Source organism: Chrysemys picta, chromosome 2 (assembly GCF_011386835.1).
Source record: "Chrysemys picta bellii isolate R12L10 chromosome 2, ASM1138683v2, whole genome shotgun sequence".
NCBI lineage: Eukaryota > Metazoa > Chordata > Testudines > Emydidae > Chrysemys > Chrysemys picta.
Genome location: NC_088792.1, coordinates 91,722,891 through 91,747,645, shown reverse-complemented (window position 1 = coordinate 91,747,645; position 24,755 = coordinate 91,722,891). Strand labels below are relative to the sequence as shown.

Here is a 24,755-nt window from a genome sequence, read left to right as displayed (position 1 = left end):
GCCACTGTAATTCATCCCAGACCTGCAGCACTATGCGGTCCCACCAGTCCGTCCTTGTTTCCCGTGCCCAGAATCGCCGTTCCACAGCATCAACATGACCCATTGCCACCATGATGTCCACGGCACGGGGTCCCGTGCTTTGTGACAGGTCTGTGCCACTCTCAGACTTCATGTCCTCACCGCGCTGCCGTACCCTCCTCGCCCGATTTCTCAGCATCTGCTTCTGAAAAAGGTGGATGATAAGGTGCGAGGTGTTGATAACGGCCATAACTGCAGCGATAGTCGCAGCGGGCTCCATGCTCGCAGTGTTGTGGCGTCCGCGCTGTCACTCACCAGAAAAGTGCGTGAACTGATTGCCCGCCAGCGCTTTCAGGGAGGGAGGGCGGGAGTGACGGTTGGATGACGACAGTTACCCAAAACCACCCTCCACACATTTTTTTTCCCCAGCAGGCATTGGGGGCTCGACCCAGAATTCCAATGGGCAGCGGGGACTGTGGGAACTGTGGGATAGCTGCCCACAGTGCACCGCTTCCAATGTCGACGCTTGCACCGTTAGTGTGGACTCACACAGTCGAATTACTGTCCTTAGTATGGATACACACATTTGACTTTGTAATATCGATTCCACATATTCGATTTAAGTAAAATCGAACTACTCTCATAGTGTAGACATACCCTTAGGGTTACCATATTTCAACAATCAAAAAAGAGGACGGGAGGAGCCCCGCCCTAGCCCCACCCCTGTCCTGCCCTAGCCCCGCCCCTGCCACTCCCTCCCACTTCCCGCCCCCTCAGAACCCCCAACCCTCCCCCCAACTCCTTGTCCCCTGACTGCCCCCTCCTGGGACCCCTGCCCCTAACTGCCTCCCAGGACTCCACCCCCTACCTAAGCCTCCCTGCTCCTTGTCCCCTGACTGCCCCCTCATGAAACCTTCCCCACATCCTAACTGGCCCCCTAGGACCCTACCCCCTACCTGTCCCCTGACTGCCCCAACCCTTATCCACACCCCCACCCCCTGACAGCCCCCCCCAGAACTCCTGACCCATCTAAACCCCTCTTCTCCCTGTCCCCTGACTGCCCCCTCCTGGGACCCCTGCTCCTAACTGCCCTCCAGAACCCCACCCCCTACCTAAGCCTCCCTGTGCCTTGTCCCCTAACTGCCCCCTCCTGAGACCCCCCCACCTGTACTCTGACTGCCCAAAACCTTACACCCCCAACCCCCAGACAGCTCCCCCCCGAACTCCTGACCCATCCAACCCTCCCCCGCTCCCTGTCTCTTGACTACCCCCTCCAGAACCTCCCTGCCGCTTCTCTGACCCCCTGGCCCCCTTACCCTGCCGCTCAGAACAGAGTGCTGCAGAGCAGCACGCTCAGCAGCAGGGGGAGGAGAGCAGGGTCGGAGCTGCAGACTGCCGGAGGCCCGAGGAGAACGGCCGGCCGGCGATCTGCGACTGCAGGGAGGGGGGGAGGGAGGGAGAGAGAGGAGGGGAGTGGTCTCAAGTTGCAGGGGAGAGGAGGGGGAAGTGGAGGAAGGGCTCTGGCTGCCGGAGCCCCGTGTGAGTGGCACGATCCGGCCGGCTGCCCTGTAAGCCGCGCACGCTCTGCATGGGGGGGAAATCCGGACATTTACAAATTCCCCCCGGACGCTATTTTTAACTCAAAAAAGCCGGACATGTCCGGGGGAATCCGGACGAATGGTAACCCTATATTTCTCCCTCACCTTTGAGGGCTCAACTGTGCATTCAGCTTTGAGATATAACTTATGAGTACTCCCTTCCAGTATCCTCCCCTTAGCTTATATGGAATATTAGTAAATCCTACTTTGCAATGTACCATAATACTTCAATAATTATATTACATTATGTCTTTCTCTCAAAGTATTGTGGCACATTACATGTATCAAAATCCTGAAGGATCTCAAAGTACTTCACAAACTATACAGCACTACTAAAACAAACCTGTGACAGATATTGCAACCACATGCAGTAACTTTGGGGGAACATATTGTATTAAGTTTATGTATCACTGCAGGCCAGGGATAGTATGTATGATTCTGTTCTACTCCACAGGACAGAAACTAAAACGATGGATGAGGTACCACCCCCTATGAAGGTTTGTGTATGCTGGTTCAAACTGGATTTTCCGGAGACCAATAGACAAAGAAAGGGTTTTTGGCATAAAAAGGCTGTGTTTAAATGGACTCAGAGCTTTCTTTCTGCAGCAAAAGGACAAGGCATTCTGTCCAAGGGCCCCAACCCTTGCAGAAGGGTTGGAAAGCCTTTGACCTACCAGGATCCCATAAGACTGATGGGTAACCTCTGGTAAGCTTTTTGCATGTTTATAGGAACTTTTATTGTTTTTATATGTATTCTCTGTAATGCTTTTGCTCTAAGAATAAATGCAGTTTGTTTTGTGAAAGCTGATTGGTAACCAGTGTACACTGTTGTAGCCCAGGAGAAGGCATTAACAACCATATGTGCTCGACCCCAGTTAGACCTGCTGGAAAAAAATCACAAATGAGATGCAGAGGGACTGCAAGCAAGCCGCAGTCTGAAAGGAGAGACACATGGGTTTCCACCCCAAGAAACGTGATGGGTAGGAAGCCTAAAGCCATAAGAGGGTGCCCTCAAGGAAGACAAGGGGGGGGGGGGGAATCAAAGGCATGGTTAATCCTGAAACTGTGATAAAAGCCACCACCGAAGTGAATGGTGACAGACAGACAGAGGGAAAGTTTAGCCAAAGACATTACAGCAAACCTCTAATCTCTTGAAATGAGCTGTGGAACTTTAAATTACCATGAATAGAAATCAAGACCTCAGTTTTTAAAAGGTGTCACCTGGAAAATTCACAAACAGTAAATTATACTGCCATCAGTTATCCACCTTGGAAAGAATTGACTGATGCCAATTTTCTATTTACTTCACATCTTTATGTTTATATCACTATACCATCCCCTGGTCAATGCAACTATACAAACTTTACAGCCTATTTAGTATCCAGGAGTCAACACAAAATAGTCCCAGTAGTAGAAAGGCTCCATTAACTGAGTATGTTGTTTGAGAGATAATAGAAATTCTGGTGCTAGAGCAGTAAATATTTATTATGTCAGTAAAGCACAAGCCAGGTTGTGTTACCATTAACTAAATTGTACTCTTGAGGCATAAAATGCAAAACAGAAAAAAATGTCTATATTCCTCTAAATCCTTTGGGTTATGATTATCTCTAAAATCTTCGTTCCTCCTCCCCCACACAAAGATGATGCATTTTGGCTATAAGCCCTTATGATAGAGGAAAATGTGCATTTTTGGTCTTGAAAGCAGATGAACTTGTCAGATAGGAATGTTGAGTAGGAGTTTCATAGGAATCTGTATGCTTCATGCAGATTAATTCTTGCCAAAAGAAAATTGCTAAACTAATCACAGTACCCTTAAACTATATCACTGATGTAATCAGGCCCAAATTCCTTTGCAGGAAGCACATTTTGCTTTATATGTGACTTGAACTAGTGACATGTAGGTAGAGACTGACACATAACCAACAGATTCATAATCTGAGGGTTGCTATGATTGACCAGCACTGCATAGGGTAGGAGGAAGGGGGATTAAAAATCATTGGGATGGCTGGGAATATTTCCGTTCCAAGTTGCTAAAATATTCAGTATTCCCAGGGGAAGCTCACGAGGCAGACAAGGGATGGGCAGGACAGCTACTTCAGTAGCAGAAGAAATATTGGACCTCTGGTCATGAAACTTGCTTCCTCTACTCCAAGACAGGAACTTTCTTATGCCTTCCAGGTCATTGTTGATGAGGTGGGACCCCGAAGACTCTAGCAGACACCAGGTCAACCCCTGGGAAAGTCCCCACCCAGCCACCAGGTCAACCCTGGCTCCCACCTGGCCACCAGGACAACCTTGGCAGCACGCACATCTGACATCTGAGCAATGGCAACAGGTCACTCAGCTGCTCTAGAAGCAGTTCTTGACTACTCTCAGTAACCAGCAACAAAAGAATGTAGGACATCGAGACAGATCAGCAGTGACAACTGCAGTCAGACTGGCCCACAAAAACAGGGAGCAGATCACCAGGCTGATGGGGTGAATACTGTGACGTAGCTCTCCAGATCCATTTCATTATCCCTTCACAGGGATGGAGAGTGAAAGAGATGCAAGGCAAGAGCACTTCCATAAATGTATTAGTACCAGTACTCCCACCTCCCTAGCTGAGTGTTTCAGTATACCAAACAACAGCAGGAGGCATAGCAGTCAATGCAGGTGCTACAATTCTGGGGGAAGAAATTGCAGCGGTAAGTAGATGAGGCTTTAGCTGCCTTTAGGAGAGAACTTGAGAGACTTGCCTCAGTCAGGTAACAAGGGCTTATAAAGAACACAGCTCCCTTCAATGCAATGCAACCAGTGCTTCTGCAGGACCCTGCTTCTGCACTGCAAAGTATAGGGGGACTTATCAGGTGTAGCAGGTGGTTTTAATTAAAGGTGAGTCCCACACAAAACTAGGGAGATTACATTCCTCACAAGAACAACAAGCAGGTTTCATCACATAGGATTTTTTACCTTATGTGCCTGGGACCCCTAGTGGCCAGTGCAGAATTATGGCAGAGCACATGGCAAATCAAAGTCTGCAGCAATATCTTTTATTGGACCAACCTCTGTTGGTGAGAGAGACAAGATTTCGAGGCACACAGAGCTCACCCACTTTGTCTCTCTAATATCCTGGGACTGACAACTACAACTACACTGCAAATACATTCTTATGTATTTAATGATCACTTTGATCTATACACAAGTGAATTGGCCTGGCTTCCAACTGTGAGTTTGTCAGTTCTCAGCTGATGTCTAGCCCTTGGCCACAGCCGGTACTCGGGCTGCCAGCATCACATCTGTTAGCACTCAATTGCCAGATTATGCATCCCTCTCTGAAAGGGAAAGGCCAGCAGTCCAACACCAATTTTAACACTTCTCAGTATTGAACTATATTCAAAAAAGTCAAGAAGCTCAGGATCTCCAACGATAAGATAAGAAAATATCAACACACTGAATCTGAAAAAAAAATTACCCAAAGTAAACTCCAATCGCTGCTTGAGCCCTTGAATTTTGATTATTTGGGAACATGCATTTGCTTTCCAGCTGACTTCAGCACCCTAAAACATGCTCGGTCAATATCCACACTTCCAACACGTGACCCAGAAAACAGAGACCTGATGGCATGGTATGCATTTCTTCCTAGTTACAATGAAGCATCACTATGAAGCATCTAACTGGATCTTCTAATAGTCAGGCACAAAACTGTTTCTGAGTCTAACTGCACCAAGCACTGATTCAAAAGTCAGCTAGCCACAGGCTGTTTATTGTCAAGTATCCAGAAAAATTACATCATTTCCTACATGGTTGCCACTGGAAGCCAGTAATCTAGAACCAGAGACTTACTGCCACTGGCTGAAGCTTTAAAGACAGAGATTGGTTGTTCCACAGACTTGAAAAACGGTTAAAGTATTTTATCTTTCAGAGATAACCATAGTTTACCAGCTACTAGCCTGGGCCTACATTAGAAGAGAAAATCATGTTATGCCATCCTTGGTTGAGAAAGGGCTTCGTTCTGCCATAATTTCAGCCTGTTAGCTATGGCATTCTGATGAGATTAGTGCTCCTGACTAAAAACTGCATGCATCCTATTATTCTTATTATCTCATCTCCTCAGCCCTGTTTGTCTCATCAGCCTGTTATGTATGGGCTTAGACTGTAAATTCTTTGGGGTAGGGACTGTCACTGAGGTAAGTCTCTAGGTACTACTGCAATATAAAATATTTATTTATTTATTTAACACTGGCTGCAATCCCCAACCCATAAAAGGGAGTTCTGGGCTGTAGAATGATGGAAAGCTAGGAGTTGAGCAAAACTCACAGAGGATCTGCACCGGTCTATTTGCGTACTTTCTCTGCAGGTGTTTTCTCAAGACCTTAACAATATTTGTTAAATGGATGGGAGCATCTATTGTTTAAGGATCCCTTCATGGTAACTTATTTTTGATGTTACAGAGATGTGCTTCTCCTGAGCTTGACTAGGCATTTATTAGGATGCTACATGGCCATTACCATATCAATTGATGATCTCAGAGGAGTTTCGGGCAAAAAGAAGCATAATTCACACCTCCCCTTCTCAAAAACCAACCAGAGGATAGGGGTACATGCGTATGTGCAAACAGTGTGGTCTATCAAAGCACTGGAGAACACCTGCTTTGTTGCCTATCTGTTCATGAGAAAGGCTGGGAGACTGGTGATTCTCTAGCACTTTCTGATGGTAATAAAAAGGATATAGTCGCCTATGGTGGGATTAGGCCTGCAAAATATGGCACAATTTCATTTAGAACTGTTGTAGTCATGAGTGCCTTGAGCATACCGGACATATAGCCTGCAGACAGAAGGCACTCTGAATGCTACCATTCACACCATCAGCACATGGCAGGTAGATAGAGAGTTAAACTTACTGAGCAGGATTGATCAGCTTTGTATAAATAAAGATATAATTTGTTCTTTTATCTTTCCTAAAGGGTAATTCTCTTAGCGCAGTATTCCAAATCCAAGCGTGGTCTCAGAAGCAGGAGTCTAGGAATATGCCCACATCATCTTTGGTAGGGACAGGCCTCAATATAGGGCACTAGTTAGAGGCACTCCCACAAATATGCCAAATGAAGTTAAACATACTGCGCCAATCATGACCACACACATTTATCTGTATGTTATATCTGTATGCACAACCTACTGTTGGATCTTACATCACTTAGTTTGTGAGCTTTCCAGAGAAGAGACTCTGTCTTCAGCCGTGTTTATACAGCATGGGTCTTCTATCCTGAGTGGGGTTTATGGGTCCGACTCCTACCAGAATATAATTAAAGCAGCAACATGTCTGATTCCCTCCATAGGGAAAAGTCAAGAGGGAAACTTGTTGGTATGGCAACAAGACGTAGGCAAATTGACACCTACAACAACTGCATAGTTAAACCCAAGGACTTGGGATGCATGCAGGCAACCTGTTAATATTTTAACAGAAAAGAATTTACTCCTGTTAAAAGGCTTAAGTAGAGGATAAAGGATTTTAACACAAAGATCTGTGTACAGTGTGTTCATTTGTACAGAAGTCAGGGTGGAGGCTGGCACTTGGCAACCACAAGTCTCTATTGTTAATTAGGTAATGCTACAGTACTAACATGTTTACTTAGTAGCAGCATGTTTGGAAAGTCGAATGGCACAGCTTCACAGCATTGCTTAACTTTTTGGCAGACTTGAACCATTTGTATAACTCTTTTCCTCAATCTTTCAAAATATATATATTTTAAAATTTATTACCAGTAGCTGTGTTGCTAATCAGTCATCTCCACTGAGCAGACCTTTATTGTGAGCTTGCACAAACAGTGGCTCAATGATATACTGCTTAAATTGACTTCTGCCTGGCTCTGATCACTTTCAAATTTTGAAGGGCTTTTGAATACTAGATTCTACAGTATCTGCCTAAAATAATGATTCACAAAGATATGCTGTCACTTATGGGGGGAAAATGAAGCGGTGCTAAATTGTTACTACTCAAAACTAAATACCGAGAGCTGAAGTGCAAGGACCCTTGAGATTCACACAATAGTTTCTTGTTGCTTTCTAAAGAGATTCATAGATGCCTACTTCATTCTTAAATAGAACTATGAGGCCAACATATCCATAAGAAACCCCTTTTATTTAGCCCAGTGATATGTTGCTTGGAAACTTGAATTCAAAATACTAACATCAGCTAGGGCTGTGAAATTGTTACATCTCTTCTGATTCTCACATTTAAGGTTATACACAAAATCTCTGCTCTTGTTTCTTCCTCATTCCCTTTGCTATACAAACCTCCTCCTTAACCTTTACCTTTGTAAAGGGTCTCTTCTCTTTAAGCCTTCTGTACATAACGGCCCTTGAGCTTGTAGCTCCCTTCTTCCCTCCACCAGTGAGGTGACCCTCTCTTCACTCAACTGCCTGCTTAACATCACCTATAATACAATCAGGCAGGGCCGGCTTTACCAAGAGCGTTGGTATTCCCCCAGGAATCGGGCCGCGCTCCAGCCAGAGCTTCGGCCGGGGTCACGGAGCTTGGGTGTGGCTCGGAGCCGAACCGAGCCGAGCCGCGGGGGCCGGAGCCGGGCTGGAGCCAAGCCGAACCAAGCCACAGGGGCCGGGCCGGAGCGAGCCGCGGGGGCCGGGCCGGGCCAGAGCCGAGCCAAGCTGGGGGGCCGGACCCGAGACGGACCCGAGCCGAGGGGGCCGGGCAGGGCCGGAGCCGAACCGAGCCGTGGGGGCCGGGCCAGAGCCGAGCCAGGGGGCCGGACCCGAGCCAAGGGGGCCGGGCCGGGCTGGAGCCAAGCCGGGGGGGGCTGGACCCGAGCCGAGGGGGCTGGGCTGGGCCGGACCCGAGCTGAGCCGCAGGGGGCGGGCCGGAGCCGGGCCGGAGCCGCTGGGGCCGGGGGTGCTCGGCTGGGGTCGGGCCGGCACACTCGGCTGGAACCGGTGCCGGAGTGAGCTGCTCGGCCGAGGCTGGACTGGGCCGCGCCTCCCCGGAGCCCTTCTCATGCCCCCCGCTACCCCAGCTTACCTGGTGCTGCCTGCCTGCCTGCCCGCCCCTGCTTCTTTTCAGACTTCCTGTGAACCTCTGATTCGCAGGAAGCAGGGGAGGGGGAGGAGCAGGGGGTGGAGCGTTCAGGGGAGGGTAGGAGGGGGAAGTGAGCTGGGGGCGGGGTGGACAGCTGCGGAGCGGGGCCCTCTTAGCGCGGGGCCCGATTCAGCCGAATCAGCTGAATCGGCCTAAAGCCGACCCTGCAATCAGGGATCCTAATGCAATCAGCTATCATCCTCTGTACACAACCCAACACTAAAAAAAGCCATCATGCTGCACTGAGATCTAACATTTTTCTGGTAATCTGGTGTGTTACATCTTTAAGCCATTCTGTTTAACTGTTAATTCCCTGAGGCAGGGACTGTGCTTTCCCCTGTATTTTGTACAGCACCAAGCATATCAATGATACTCAATGAAACAGCAACCACATATTTTCCCTCTTTCCCACATCAATCTCTCACTTTCTTTTTTCACCCATCAATTTCACCTCCCTTTTACTACCGCTTCAGTTCTCACTGAGAAAGCACCTCACTCCAAAGATGATGCCATTCCCCATCAGTCACTCTCCATACTTTAAAAGCAACGAGCTATACCTCGCTACATTCTGACAAAATGTACACTATTCCAATCTAGGACATATTCAGACCTCACCAGATTAATGCATGAATGCTCAAAGCTGAATGACCTCACCACGCATTAAGCGGTGGGGACCTTTGTCGGTTTTGGCAGAGAAGGTGAGTTGCCCCTTTAAAGGCAGCTAGAGAGCCAGTGAGGTACCTCCAACATGGAGGTAGCCGCCCCATTCCAGGTCAGCATGGGGACACTGACCCATCCCTCCCCGCAGGTGACCGGAAGAGAGGGAGAATATTTATGCCCACATCTGGGCAGTGACAGCCCTCCTTTCACCTGGTCAGATTAAACAGCACCCACCCTCTCATCCATGGAAGTATCTGAAATTCCAGATTTTAGTCATTATCTGCTGTGGGTATTACATTAGTCGCTCCTTTCTCAGGGGGCTGGGAAGAAATTTTCCCCTCACCACTAGATTGGCCAACACGAGATGGTTTTTTTCACCATCTCCCACAGTGGGTTGGAGGCTTGAGGGAGCAAAGAACAAAGGGGAGTTAGGTTACGATGCTACAACTCATTATGTAAGCTTGGGGCAGATGTCCAGTGCAGGTACTCTGCAGGGAATTGATACAGTGAACAGATTAAATCCTTTCCCAAACCATTTTAAGAAGGTATTCTTTTAAGGAGTGGAAACAGGGGTGAGGAGTTGGGGCTCCTGTGACTGGTATGGCAGGGAGTCAACCCCATCTCCTTTATATACCCCTTGACTCTCATTCAAGGGGGGAGGGGAGGAAGGTAGTGAGGTCCCAGCAATGTCTTAGCTGGGGATCAGGATGGGTAAGGGGGAGGGCTGCCAGCAGCCTCCCCAGATATATGTAAATAATTATGGAATTACCGGCACTGTACAGTTTTATCTGGCAGGTACTCCCAGACACTTAGGAATAGAGTTGAGGCCTAATTAAACACATCCAGTGTCTCCTGTCCTTCTTCTGGCATACCCAGACAACAACAATTCAAGTCTGAGCTTCAATTGACAGCACCAAGAAAGGCATTTGTTCTTTCCTCTTTTAAAAAGTAGATATGTGGTACAACATGAGTAAAAGCAAATGAAATATTATAGTTATTTATATTTTCACAAAACATTACTTTTTATCTTCAGTATATTCACTTATATGACGGCAGCCTACAAGAAAATACAATTACTTATTTAACATTTATACATACTTGTAGCTCTCAACTTGTTGACCGGAAGAGACTGTAATGAAGGAATCTGTTCGAGAGCTGTAAGTTAACGGACCAGGCAGAAGAAAACCAGGTAGAAATCGGCCAAAAGCATAGCTTTCCTGTTCAAACAACATAAGCATGCCATCCATGGACTGTATGCATATCAAATCTCGACCTAAATGAAAAGGAAACAAAGCACCATTAATCACATATTAGATTTTTATGAAAATATACAGGCCTGAATACTCATTGACACTAAATGAAGACTAATTTACCATATTGGCTGCATAAAGCGGCTTTGAAGTAGGCATAAATGTAATTTACTCCCACTTTAAGGCTCCTTTACACTGTCAGTGACCCTAGAGTAACTGAAAATCAGGCCCAGGTTATTTACAGAAATTAACAATGAAGTTACACTACAGTTAGATATAAATAAAACAAAATAGCTGTGACCCCCACACAAAACAAAGAAGAGGTGAAATATTGGCCCCATTGAAGCCAACTTGTAAAACTTTAACTGACTTCAGTGGAGCCAGGATTCCACTCAAAATGTTCAAAGTTGAGGCTGACACTCTATTACCATTATTTATATGAGGCTAGTGTCCAAAGGTCCAATTAGAGGCCCACTGTGTCGAGTTCTGTATAAAGTTAAAAGAAGATACAGACCCTGTCCTGAAGATCTTACACTCGAAATAGACTAGACAGACAAAGCGTAGAGGAAAGGGAAACAATATACGAGTAAAATGATGGGGTGATGGTTAATGCACTTCATGTTAGTTCTACTTTATTTTATTTTTTAAATATATATTAAAGGGGCAGAGGAAGGCACAAGGGGATGAGTTAACCGGAGTAAGAGACTAGGTAATAAAGAAAGGAAACTGGACAGGGAAAGGAAAAGTAGCAATGAGACCAATGCTGGTAGCAAAGAGGTAGTGAAGGAAGGAAGAGCAAACCATGAATCAGCAGAGAGAAGAAAATATCCATAATACAAATAGAAAAAAACCCAGATCCAATGTCTTCATTGGACATTGGGGTCCAAGCTGTGAAAATCACTCCGCAAATGGAGAAGGGGTGGTTCCCACCCGGCTCTACCTCAAGGAGTGCTGCTCTTACCACCCTGGAAAGCTATTTGGCACTTGGTACCCCATGAAATGCGAGAATCCCCCTCCATTTTCAGATAATGCCTGGAAGAAGTTACTCCCTGCTCCGGTAGCCTACACCCCACCCCAAACTCTTGCCAGCGAGTGGGTGAAGGAAATCCCTGACAACTCCCAGAACCATTGCTCATCCTATTCCCACCTGTTCTTTCCATAAGGTAATTTAACCCACAAGTAAACTGATGTGACTTGAAGGACATCTGTACTTTGCATTTCATGGATTTTGCCAGTTTGGCTCACAAACCTATTACTTAAACAGATTATTTTTAATGTATAAATAATCCTCTAGAACAAAGAGAACTAAACCTTCCAAAAGTTGTAAAAACATTATCTGCTAAAACTAAAACTAGTTAACTGTTTCTTTTCTTGGGTAAATAACAATACATTAAGAGAAACAAAAAGATAGCAAAAAAATGAGTTTTCTGATTTGATTAAATTAATATTCTAATTTAACTGAGGGACCACAATTATTAAAATAAAATAAAATAAAATGACCCTAAGAACAAATGTTCAAATCTACATATGATTCCAGGTATTTTAAATGGTCTAAAATAGAAATCATCATGAAAACAATGTGAATATTATAGTGATGACATTTTCCCATTGCTTTTTAAAGGAGGATTAAAAATATTAAGTTTGTAGTCAGGAGTTAAAAATACTTGTCAATATTGAAATCAAGAATTCAACTACAATAGCAGCAAGATCCTACTGGTCACATGCCGATTTCAGTTACATGGATATAAATTCAGAGCAATGCCTTTGAAGTCAACTGAGATCAGAATCAGGTTGTGGATTTAGCATTACATGAAAGATAACATTAATTCAAACATGCACATAATTTTTAGCACCCATTCATACAAAGAAATCCACAAAAAGGGGCCCAAACACTCACTGAAATCAATGAAAATATTAAAGCCAATGGAAGTAGGTATTGGATCAAGCCCCTATCCTTCAAACATGTACGTAAATAGTGTCATTTATTTCACTCACATGCAAAGTTACTTACATCTGCAAGTGTCTGCAGGATTATAGCCTATGCATGCAGGATTAAAACAAGATATTGATTTAAAGAGAAAAACATTTCTTTCTCCTAGATGTCCTCCTTCAGACCCTACTCCTCCAATACAGGGCCTCAGATATAAGCAAAAAAAAAAAAAAAATCACGTCTTTTTCCCCACTTTGACAAGTATTGTTACATAAGGTCACAGAGGCAACAGTTCAATATATGGCAACACTGGAGGTAAAATGCATATGGAAAAATTATCTCCTTGTATTCTGATTCATCAGAGAAATTATTAGAGGCATATCAACGGTTATTTAAAAAGAAGCAGAGCATGCTAAGTAGTTAATGGGTTAATAATTCACCTAAATTACTAATACAGTATTACTTCATCTTTGACCTCTTGACTAAACAGAGAATCAGTATTCTCTCCCCCCAAGATTTGGATCACTAGGGTAAAAACTCTGAAGCTGAGGGCAAGTGGTCAGAGGCGGGTAAGGGGAGCAGAAGGTAAATAGCTACACTGGATCCCGTTTTTTCCCCTTTTTGTGATTGCCCATTCTATATTACTCTCAAAATGGTCCCTTCATCCTTCCCTCAAGAAGATCTGTACATAATTCACTCCATTCCCATTAACACTGCTGCACACATATGATGGGGAGGACATTCAAGAATGAAATAAGGTCCTGTTCTTTTCCCAGAAGTTGAACTCAGTGTTTCTCAACCTCCTAGGAAACAAGGGAACCAAATTTCAGTACTTCATAGGGAAGCACACTGATGCTACTAGATAGATAGGCACAACTTTTTTTTAATTAACGTAATTTTAGGGGGGATCATGATAGGATTTCAACCAAATCTGAACTATTGCAATGGCCTATTTACCCTAAATACAGATTTCTAAATAAAAAATATATATATTTTATTCAAGCAGAAGTTCTCTCTTTTCTTATCAGAGGGGTAGCTGTGTTAGTCTGTATCCACAAAAACAATAAGGAGTCTGGTGGCACTTAAAATCTCCTCGTCTCTTTTCTTAAAGCCATAAACCTAAGATCAGTCTTATATTTAACACAACATACTTTGGGGCGGGGTGATTTACTGACTGCTGATGCAAAACATATTTGTCTTATACCAACTGTTTTAATAAGGCAGAAATAGCACTCTGGTTTAACAAAATCATAAATCAACATATAGAGAATAATTTTCTTCAACCTTAGAAAAATCCCATTTCCCTTATTAAACATGAAACAGAGCAAAATAGTCCATTAATCAAGAGGTCTATGATGGCTTCTAAAGGAAATTTAGCTAAGCTAACAATGAAAACCAATCTGTTCAAGTTAAATCATGCTAGGATCTGTACAGATCACCTATATTTTGTAAAAAAGCATCTGTAACATGGAAATCATTAGAGCAATGTTCAAAAGCTCTCAGACTAACGTTCTGCCAGCTACTGAAGTAAGCCAAACTAATGCCTTTTTTTTACAACTGCAAACGATAAAGACAAAATATATCATACCATTTAAGCCATTGGCTGCAAGGTTCATTGACAACTTCAAGTTGACGATTTGGTCCCATCAGGTTTAATCTATAATATATTGAAGTTTGTTTCATGTTTCCAAACAGTGGTACTACATTAATCTTTCCTGTTGCTTTAGTAGATAAGAGTCACACACCTTTTTAGGAAATGTGAATTATTTAATTCTGTTAACAGTTTCAAATCAATGAACAAATGCTTCCTATTACTAAATTCAATCATTTTAATAGAATTATGTGTTTAATATTAAAATCCTGATAGCATTTTCCAAAAGGTACAATTATTTTAGTTATGAATTTCCTCAGGTTTTCTTACACTGAAACACATGTTGTTTAAATTATAAAACAGGGTCTATGGCTTCTGTTCAAATCTAGATTTTATTGTTTATAAAATTAGAAACATATTTTATATTATACACATTATATATGCATACACACACACACACGTACATGTGTATGTGGACAGCCAACAAGTTTCTTTTGAAATTGTGTATGAAGTGGCTTTATTAAAAAGCCTTTCCAGTTACTTAACCTCTTAAAATACTATTTATATGGCTCAAAAGATCAAACACTTCATTATGATTTATTCATAATAATTTGTCACTCATATTCTGAAGTACGTGGTATTCAAAGGGTTAAGTCAACCAAACTGATCCAAACTGATCATAATTGAGACGCATTTCGTTCATTGTTTAAAGGTCGAGAAGCTCTGAAGCATTAGCCAAGATCAGAGCAGATGATTTCATCAACATATGATTCAAAAATTAGTCAATATAAATTATATATTAATAAAGTAATTTATGCAATATTTGAAAAAAAATCATAACCAGGGTGCTTGAATTCAATTAAAACCTGTTGAAAATTAAGTGAGACCCTTAATATTAAATTAATTTTTTTTTCATTTTAGCACTGACACTATTCTTAACTAATGCTGCTTCAAAGAAGAAAAGAGAAAATGGCACAATGTACACTAAAGATAGTACGACAAACATAATGTTCTTTAAAAACAACAAGGAGTCATAGAGTGCACTCTATGCATCCGAAGAAGTGAGGTTTTTACTGACGAAAGCTTATGCCCAAATAAATCTGTTAGTCTTTAAGGTGCCACCAGACTCCTTGTTGTTTTTGTAGATACAGACTAACACGGCTACCCCCTGATACTTGATAATGTTCTTTGTTCTAGCTTTTGTCAGTTTAATAAACCAATCAATCATCATGGTAAATAAAGTACTTTGCACTAGGACAGCACCTTCCATCCATGGACCTCAAAATGTTCTACAAACTTTAATGAATTAAGATTTATAACATCCTTATTATGCAGGTAAGTAGCAATATGCCTATATCCCAGTCCTGTTCTACCTAGTCTTGGAGATGGGCAAACTGCAGTGGTCCATCTTTGGAGACAAATGGGGCATTCTGGAATGCTCTGAGACAAACGGCTAACCAGTGGACCATGATATTGATGTACTGGTAGGCTATTAAGCCATCTGCTGTCCACAGCTAAGAACGCATTGGTCCCTAGTTGCCCCCTTACACATACACCATCTCTTACAGATCACCATGGTTTACCAATGACCTGAAACAAATGAAAAAGGAGATGAGAAGATCAAAGTGTTAATGCCAATAAGCCAGGCTTCTATTCTGCCATAGCCTCAGAATTTGGACAGGTCTCTCCAGAAGAGAGTCTAAAACAACTAGGAAAAATCTGTCAAAACATGAGAACTGGATCCATTCCCCTCTTAGTTAGTGAAAACTTAGACTGTAAGCTCTTTGAAGCCAGGACTGTCTTCTCAGTATGTTTAGATACGTTTAGCATATCTGACACATAATATCTTGCAACGTCAGCTACAACAGTGCCATGTCAATGCTTGTTCTCACTTTCAAGTGACATTGTAAAGAAGAAGCGGGCAGCATTATCTCCCATAAATGGAAACAAACTTGTTTGTCTTAGGGATTGGCTGAACAAGGAGGAGGGCTGAATGGACTTGTACCTCTAAAGTTTTACAATGTTTTGTTTTTGAGTGCAGTTACGTAAAAAAAATAAATTCTACATTTGTAAGTTGCACTTTCATGATAAAAAGATTGCACTACAGTACTTCTATGAGGTAAACAGAAAATACTATTTCTTTACTGTTTTTACAGTGCAAATATTTGTAATCAAAAACAACGAAGTGAGCACGGTACACTTTGTATTCTGTGTTGTAATTAAAAACAATATATTTGATAATGTAGAAAACATCCAAAAATAATTATAATAAATTTACATTGGTATTCCATTATTAACAGTGCAATTAAAACTGATTAATCACAACTTTTTTTTTTTTAAATCTCACAATTTTTTTTTAATTGTTTGACAGCCCTAGCCTAAAAAAAACAAAAATCTGATTAAAAAAACACTTAGTTTGGAAACAGTTCAGGTAAAACTGAGATGATGTCAATTGGCAAGGGGAAGAACTTTGAGGAACTCACACGAATTGTTATATCACCTTCAATAAAAGACATCTGTACACTGTCAAGGTGGTATACAACCTCCAAGTCCAACTGGACTAAAATCTACTGAAGAACTATTAGAGAGCTGTAGTGTTTTTTTTCATATTTAGCTAGTTGGAAAGCAAACCCATTTTAGATGCTGACCTGACTACTGTTATTCAAGCATTTGTCATCTCAAGACTAGATTACTGCAATGTGTGCTCTCCCTAAAAGACCCAGAAGGCTACTCAGAAGTTACAAATAAGTCTGCACTCACTATTCCACCAACAATATAAAGTGGGCAGACAAAAGCATTTTGAACAACTCCTCAACATTCTACCTTGCAACCAATCAAATTCCAGGTTCATTTTACATCCTTGATCCTTATCTATAATAACCCCTAAAGAAACTTGTATCAATGCTAGCTCAGACACTCCCATCCTGGAGTTTCCTAAGAATTTTACCATAATCAAGGACAGGATTTGCCCTTCCATGGAAGAAGTTTGGGGTTGAAGTCTCTACTGGAGGCCAGGTGCTTCTACACCAGCTCCAGTGCCCTCAGGCGTTGATCTCTAGCCACTTCCCCACTTCCCCACCAATTGCACCCTACAGGGGGAAAAGGAATACTGTGAACTTTTAAGCAGAGCCCATATGTGCTGCAATTAGAGATTCAGTTGTGTTAATGTAAGTGTGATTGTTGGGGAGATGGTGCGTGTAATGCTAAGATCATGCTAAGATCCCCAGCATCTCAGAGGTGGCCATTTCCATGAGAAAAGTAGGAGCTACATGTATATGGGCTCCCCAACACATAAATCTCAGAGACAATCAGCTTGTGACTCTTGGAAGGTCCTGATCAAACCAACAACTGCCTGCATAGGCATCAACTGCAGTATGAACATTTATTTCCTCTCCTTTCTTTTTGAACTTTTCTCAGCAGACATCCTATAGGCAACCAAGAACAGAAAATACTTATTCTTTATTTTAGAATTAAATAAAGAGGGGACAATCAGCTTGGCTTAAATACAGTTAATTCCAAGGGTTTGGTGGGTAGGTGTTTCAAATTTTTTAAAAAACTATTTACATATATTTGCAATAATAAAAGAAGCTGAAGTACACTAAGTTGCAGAACAGACTGCATGCTCACACAATATCTCTCCCAAACCTCTAGAAGCCAGATAGCACAATGTCACAGATAAGAACCACTTACTATGCTCTCTTGTACTATCTCCCCCAGTGAGAGGGCAGAAACTTTTCAAGGCCTTATTTAATATTTCTCCTCTGTCCTACTGGCTTATTACAAAAGTATTTTTCAGGAAATACTATAGGACAATCCTATTTTTTTTTTTATTCAGGGCTCTATGCTCCTATCTTGGCTTATTTCTGGTCAGGGGAGTAGAAACTCCATGAGTTTCAATCACCAAATGTCCTTTTTATTCTTCCATCTGTTGGGAGAAAAAGAAGAATTTGCATCCCCCAACTCCCACAAATGAGGCATAGGTTTCAGCCCCTAAGCTCAAGGATCTCAGGGGTTCACTGGAATCAAGGGCTGTCTCCATAGAGGTTCACCCTCTTGCCTTCTCTCCCTTTTCCCCTGGCTGCTCCTTGACAAAATCACTGTGCTGCATGGGAGTCCTCTTACCATCACTGTCCCTGAGACCTTCCACAATATGGAGGAGGAAAGAAACAGAAGTTACTGCAAACTCAGTTGGCATAATCACACTGCTCAGTTTTAACTTTCTAAAAATCAGTATGCACAAAGAGGAAAAAAACAGAGTAGGTAGAACATCTTATTTCTCTCCATCCTGTCAGCTAACTCTAGCTCAATATTTATACTTTGCATTAAATGTTGCCCTCAGTTATCCCCATGAAGCTTCACTGAAATCAGCACGGCTGCACAGGTGTAACATAGCACAGAACTTGGCCTATTTCTTAAAGATACTGTTACACAGGTAAGCGTCTGAGCTACTATCTTAGGCATCAGACACCCACACACCAAAACATGCCAATGAGGTATGTTAACTGCAAAAATAAACCTGGTTTCAAATGATCAGAATCCAGAGAGATGTGTTTTTACACTATGTTAATAGTTTTGTTGTCTTTTCTTGTATATGAATGATAAAACAAGATTTTTTAAAAAAGCAGATACACCTCTACCCCAATAGAACGTGACCCGATATAACACGAATTCGGATATAATGTGGTAAAGCAGCGCTCCGGGCGGGTGGGGCCGCGTACTCCGGTGGATCAAAGAAAGTTCGATATAACGCGGTAAGATTTTTTGGCTCCCGAGGACAGCGTTATATCGGGGTAGAGGTATAACTGTATTAAAAACCACACAAAAGATATGCAGGAAGGTGGGACACACACACACACACACACACACACACACACAGAGCTAGGAAAAATTTTTAAGTTTATTAAATCACAATACAAATTAAATCAGTTTGTTGACGTACTGTAATTCTATTGTTTAAAATACTATAAAAGTTGCCCTGAAGATCACAGAAATAAAAGATAGAAAAGACATTAGATCATATGGTCCATCCCCTTACTACAGTAGAAGTGTTCTCTATAGTATACGTTCTAATGTTTTGTACTTCATACTCTCCTACCATTTTAAAGGAAGGCATTTCTATTTCTGGCTATGCCATCCGTCACAGTTGTGAAAGAGCAATATTTCTTGGTTGTGAATAATGGGGGGCTTTTTCCACAAGCAGCTGAAGAGATTTTTGGCTATATCCTTTAACTAACTAACGAATACCCTAAGTTTTGTTTTTAATTCTGTTTCTGTGACAACACTTTAAAAACAGACACACACACACACATACACACACACACTCACTCACTCTACAGGCAGCAGTAATACTGTAAAGATGCTGATTCAGTTACTTTAATAGATTAAAAATAGATGTCTGCACAGTTGTTCATCCACATTGTTAGGGCAAGTCAGAAGTAGCAATAAGTTTTGCTCTCACACAAATGATGAGATAAAATGTATGTTTACCATAATCTGTTAAATCATAAAAATAATAAATTATTAAGAGTGGAAATAAGATTTACACAACACTGTTGTAATAGATAGATAGATACGTATAACAGTGATTGGGGGATATTATATTTATCCTCACTGTTCACAAATGAACTCCTTCACACAAATACCATTGTTTAAATGTCTTGTTGGTACAGTAATACAACATGTTGAAAGCCAAATAATATTTATGACAAGGTGCTTAGAGTCTTCAGGGATCTTCAATGCAAGTAGAACAGCAGGTAAACCATATTTGTTAAAGAAGCAGTAAAAGATATTTAATCCATATAGAGCTTGATCCAGCAATGAGTCAGTGGCAAAACTCCAATTGATTTCAGTGATGCAGCGTCAAGTTCTAAAGCGACAACTAAACTTTCAGAGTAGCAGCCGTGTTAGTCTGTATCCGCAAAAAGAAGAACAGGAGGACTAAACTTTGTTTGTCTTCCTTGCATCATCTGTCTTATTCACTTCAAGTTTAGTTAAAATGCAAATTTACAATAGTCAGTTATATGACAAACTCCAATTATGAAAACTACTACAAGTAAAACAAAATGAAAAGTTAATACAAAATTAGATATTCTTCATAGTCCCAAGTTTTTATAGTTCATTTTGTTTCCTTTGGCCATTTGTTTCTAATGTGTAACCAGTGAATGGGTTTTTTATGTTTCACTTAAAAAAAAAACGCAGTCTTCCAAAAGCTCAGCCAGAAATGTCCATTTCAAAAAGCTTACTGCAGCCAGTTGGCTTTGCCAGTGACATATTTATAAAGTGAAAATGTAACCCATAGTGTTCTCTGCAGATCAGATGGAATCACTTAGTGTACTCTACATAGTTTCAGCAGCCTCAAGAGGAATGTCCCTCAGCCAGCAAGTGTTACTTTAAGTATTAGTCCAGCTACTGTTGTTTTGTAGTTTTTGTTATTCTCGCGTGAAATTAATATATTTGTGTCACCATTTTTTTTTCCATAAAAACATAATTTATTTTTAATGAAAAGCCAATATAAGAGGCAAGTGGTGGCTCTTTGAAACAAGCCTGTAATTAAAGCTATTTTGGATCTGGAGTTCTTCTTGTATGTGAATGATTTCCTGTGCTCTCAGCCTTCCCCCTGGCACCAAAGCATTATCATAAAAATAAATACATTATGTAATCACAAGGACTTAGCGCCATGTGACACTCACTAAGAAAACCTGCAGCATCAAATGGGATAAATTATAAATCAGAATAAGCTTCATAAAGTTATGGCTTTTTGGCGAGCAACAGCACAGATGATTCCACAACCCTTTAAGGAATGCTAATCAAAAGCATCAGTCAACAGCTCAATACAAGGAAGACAAAAGAATAATATATTCAAGGTAAAAGAAAAGAGCAATTGGCATTTTCACATAGTAATAGTTCATTTTCTTCACAGCTAATACTGAATGTAAAGGCTTAAAGAGTGCTTCCTTTAAGCATCACAAGCCTTAATTTACACAGGAAAAGGCAAACCTACAGTCCATGAACCAATGCAAAAGTAACTATGGCCTTACTTTCCCACACACAGACTGGAAGAGAAGGCAGTCACCTGCTCTGGCATGGGAAAATGGGTTTTTGTTTTCTTTTAGCACTGAGTTTTTGAATGGAAAACCCGAAGATGCTTCCTGTTCAGGGGTGCTTTGAGAGCTCAACTCAGAGCTGGGTTTAGTTCCCGATGCAAAACAAGTGTGGGTCAACTGTGAGCAAAGCACTTCAGGAACTGCTCCTGACTAATGGAAAACCCATTTGAATGTATGTTGGGGCAGTTCTTAAAACAACCTATGCCTAGTAAAAAACAAATCTTAGGTTACTTCCCTAACCCAAAGCAGGAAACACATGTCAATGAGCATTCAGAAAGAACACTAAACAAGACTAGCTTGGTGGTCTACTGGCAGCACAGTGCACTGCCACAAAGGGGATCAGAGTTCAAGACTTCAGCTGGGCTTCTTTATTCCAGGCAGACAGAAGATGAGAACATTACTGAGGCAGTGCTCTGACCACATAAGGAGGAAGGAAGGAAAAATGCCTTACATCACTCACCAGCAATCCCCCCGGATGATGCAAGGAGCCTTGTACACAGGCTCCTGCAGGAGCTAGGTTGAGTCCACCTCTGCTAGGAACACAGGTTACTACAACATGAGCCCCTCAAGCAGGAAGGGAATGAAAATAAGAGGAGCTGATAGGATTTAAGAAAAAACTCAACCCAGGAAAAACAGATACTGAAGAAATTAATGTATTGAACTAACATTTTTAATTATTTTCTAGTCTTTGTCTGCTACTATGGAATTGGAACTTGAATTAGTACAAGATCTTTGAGTCTTCACAAATCCCAACAAGGGACAAATGTTGGTTCTGCAACAGGCCAGCCTATTCATTAGCAAGTTTCCTCGCCAAAAAGTATCCGAGCAGCTCAACAGAGGAATGGTGCAAAGGAGAAGAGTTCCTTTGTACCCCACCACTGTCAATTTTTAGTGTCAAATGTCTTCCACCCAGTCCCTTGTAGATTTTTATGAACCCTAAAATAGGATTTAAATGGACAGGCATTTCATCCACATGATCAACCAAATTGATGAATGCACACCTTCTCTTCCAAGTCATCCCTCTTGGAGAAAGTAATCTTCAAGCAACAAGATCCATTTTTTCCTTCCCCAGCTGACCTCTGAAACGGAGCAGTGAGTCAGTATTAACCTGCTAACTTTGGGCAGAGGCCTTTTTAAAACTAATATGGACCCTGAGGATGGGGCGGGGCAGACAGGAAAAGAATACTAGTCAGGTTAATTGAGCTCCAATTATCTGCAATACAGGCAATCAGAGTCAATCTCCAACTTTGAGGAAAGGGTGTCTGCTGGAAGAATCCCTACATTTGGCATTCTACAGCCATGAGAGAAGTGAAACATCCACTGATTTAAATAGGCTTTAGTTATGATTTATTTGTTTATGGTAGCCCTCACCAGGGCCGGCTCCAGGCACCAACGTAGCAAGCAGGTGCCTGGGGCGGCCAATGAAGAGGGGAGCGGCACGCCTGGCGGCAATTCAGCGGTGGGGCCGTCACTCCCTCTCAGAGCAAAGGACCTGCCGCCGAATTGCCGCCGATTGGGGCTTTTTTATTTTTAATTTTTATTTTTTGCTGCTTGGGGCGGCAAAAACGCTAGAGCCGGCACTGGCCCTCACAATAGGCTAAGCATTTTTCAGACATTCAAGAAGAGACGGTCTCTGCCTGGGAAAGCACACACTGTCAGAAAAGACATTCAGATTGGCAGAGGTCATAAGACGAAGAACATCAAATACAGATTATCGAGGGAGAGAGTTTACATATAGCTGTGGTTCTCCTCACCACTGCATGAGAGCCTGAGGCTACAGCCTCCCTGACCATAGGTGGCTCACGAAGCTGTTGTAGAAGTCAATTTTCTAGATAAGGTCCTCCGTCTTTATGGAGTGGGACACAATTACTATTTTCTGAGCTCAGCTGGCTTTATAAATATAAATCTAGTTTGGGGCACCTAATATATAACTGTATGAAGACAGTGTTAAGTGAGGTTTGGGGGGTTTGTTGCATATTTGACCGGGCAATCAAGGGAATTTGTTCACAAAAGGTTACAAAAGGAATTTTAAACTACATACTCTTTCATGTAGAGTTGCCTTTATCTGCAACTGTATTATCTGTCTGTATACAACATTTTTTCTTGCATGTGCAAATCAGCTTCACAAAAAAAAATATGAAATCTATAGACAGACAGACCTATTATTAAAACTTTGCCAAAAAGCATCAATAAACTTTGAATGAAGGTTCTCCAAAAATTTTACCCACATGCATTAAATGTTATCCAACTCCCACTGAAGTCAATGGTAGTCTTTCTACTGAGTTCAATAAAAGCTGAATCAGGCCCTAATTTTACATGATATATAAAGTGGCTCAAAAAATCATCAGTAGACTCTGAAATATACATCTGGATATGTCATTCAGATGACAAATCAATTGTCTTAAAAGGAGAATTTCTTCATCTTTAAAACCCAAAAGAGACATACACTTAGAATTGTAAACTGAGAGACTGGAGCAGAGTGAACTCAGCTGCAGTTCCTTTCCCTCTTCCCAGAAGGAGAACTGCTCAGCTCAAAGAGAGGATCCTTTATCATCTCCTGTCCCTCTTCCCCAGCAAGAAGCAGATCTCCACTTTCTCAGAAGGTGGAAAGTCTGACGAACGCAATGTACCTCCTGTGCCATTTTGTGATAGTTTTGCTGAGGAACAACTATTAAAAAGGAATATTTCACCTCGATGTTTTTATGACCCATAGACCCTTCAATGCCAACTAGAAAAAAGGATTACAATAATATCCTGATATGTACATTCTGGTTCATCAAAGATTTTCATATGATGTCTAAATTAAAATGCTGGTCGTTAGTCAGTATTGTTGTGAAATGAATGTACAGATACTATGTAAGGAACTATGTAGTTTACTGAAAATATGTTTTAAAGTCTGTACAAAGACAGAGTTGACATATACATTTTCTGTCAGATAATAATGTTTATTCACTTGTCTCTCTGGCACGTAAATTAAGCCTTGTAAGTTAACACAATGGAGAGTCATTTACATACTAAATCAACGGGGAGATGTGAAATCTACAGGGAGACAGCACACGGAAGAATAAGCTACAGGGAGATGTAACGAGAAGGCAAAAGACACCCCTTTGCCCATTTACTTCCTAAGTGCAGGATAATATGTTTACATTCATGAAAACATAATCTCAATCAGTCTTGGTTGAAATGCTGCAGAGGATATTTGGGGTGAGATAAACATATTTAGAATTGAGGTTAACCTACTAAGTTAAGTCTAGTCTCCAGAAAACATGTTATAATTTTGTTTTATATTTAACTTGTTTCCATTATCCTTACTCATTCTCACTCGAATCTTTGATAATAAACTTATGGTTGCTTTCACTATAAATGTATCTCAGTGTTGTGGTGTTAAACAAGGTGCTAATCCTGAGTTGACTCATACAAACTAGTGTACACATGTCCCCTTGCGGACAGCTGGCCTGGTACTTCTGCGAGCGTTCAGGAGAAAAGGGGCTGACCACCACAGAGGAATGCTTCAAAGAGACTCAGGGACTGGGT

At 41.7% G+C, this 24,755-nt stretch overlaps 1 protein-coding gene across 10 annotated transcripts in view; it reads right to left on the bottom strand.

The window, feature by feature from the left end:
* BBS9 (Bardet-Biedl syndrome 9) overlaps positions 1 to 24,755 on the bottom strand; it is a 484,737-nt gene that overhangs the window by 409,576 nt on the left and 50,406 nt on the right. For all 10 annotated transcript variants that reach the window (XM_065583753.1, XM_065583754.1, XM_065583755.1 and 7 more), the window contains one exon: positions 10,446 to 10,620. In XM_065583753.1, coding sequence (XP_065439825.1) covers positions 10,446 to 10,620 — 175 coding nt within the window. The remainder of the gene's footprint in view (positions 1 to 10,445; positions 10,621 to 24,755) is intronic.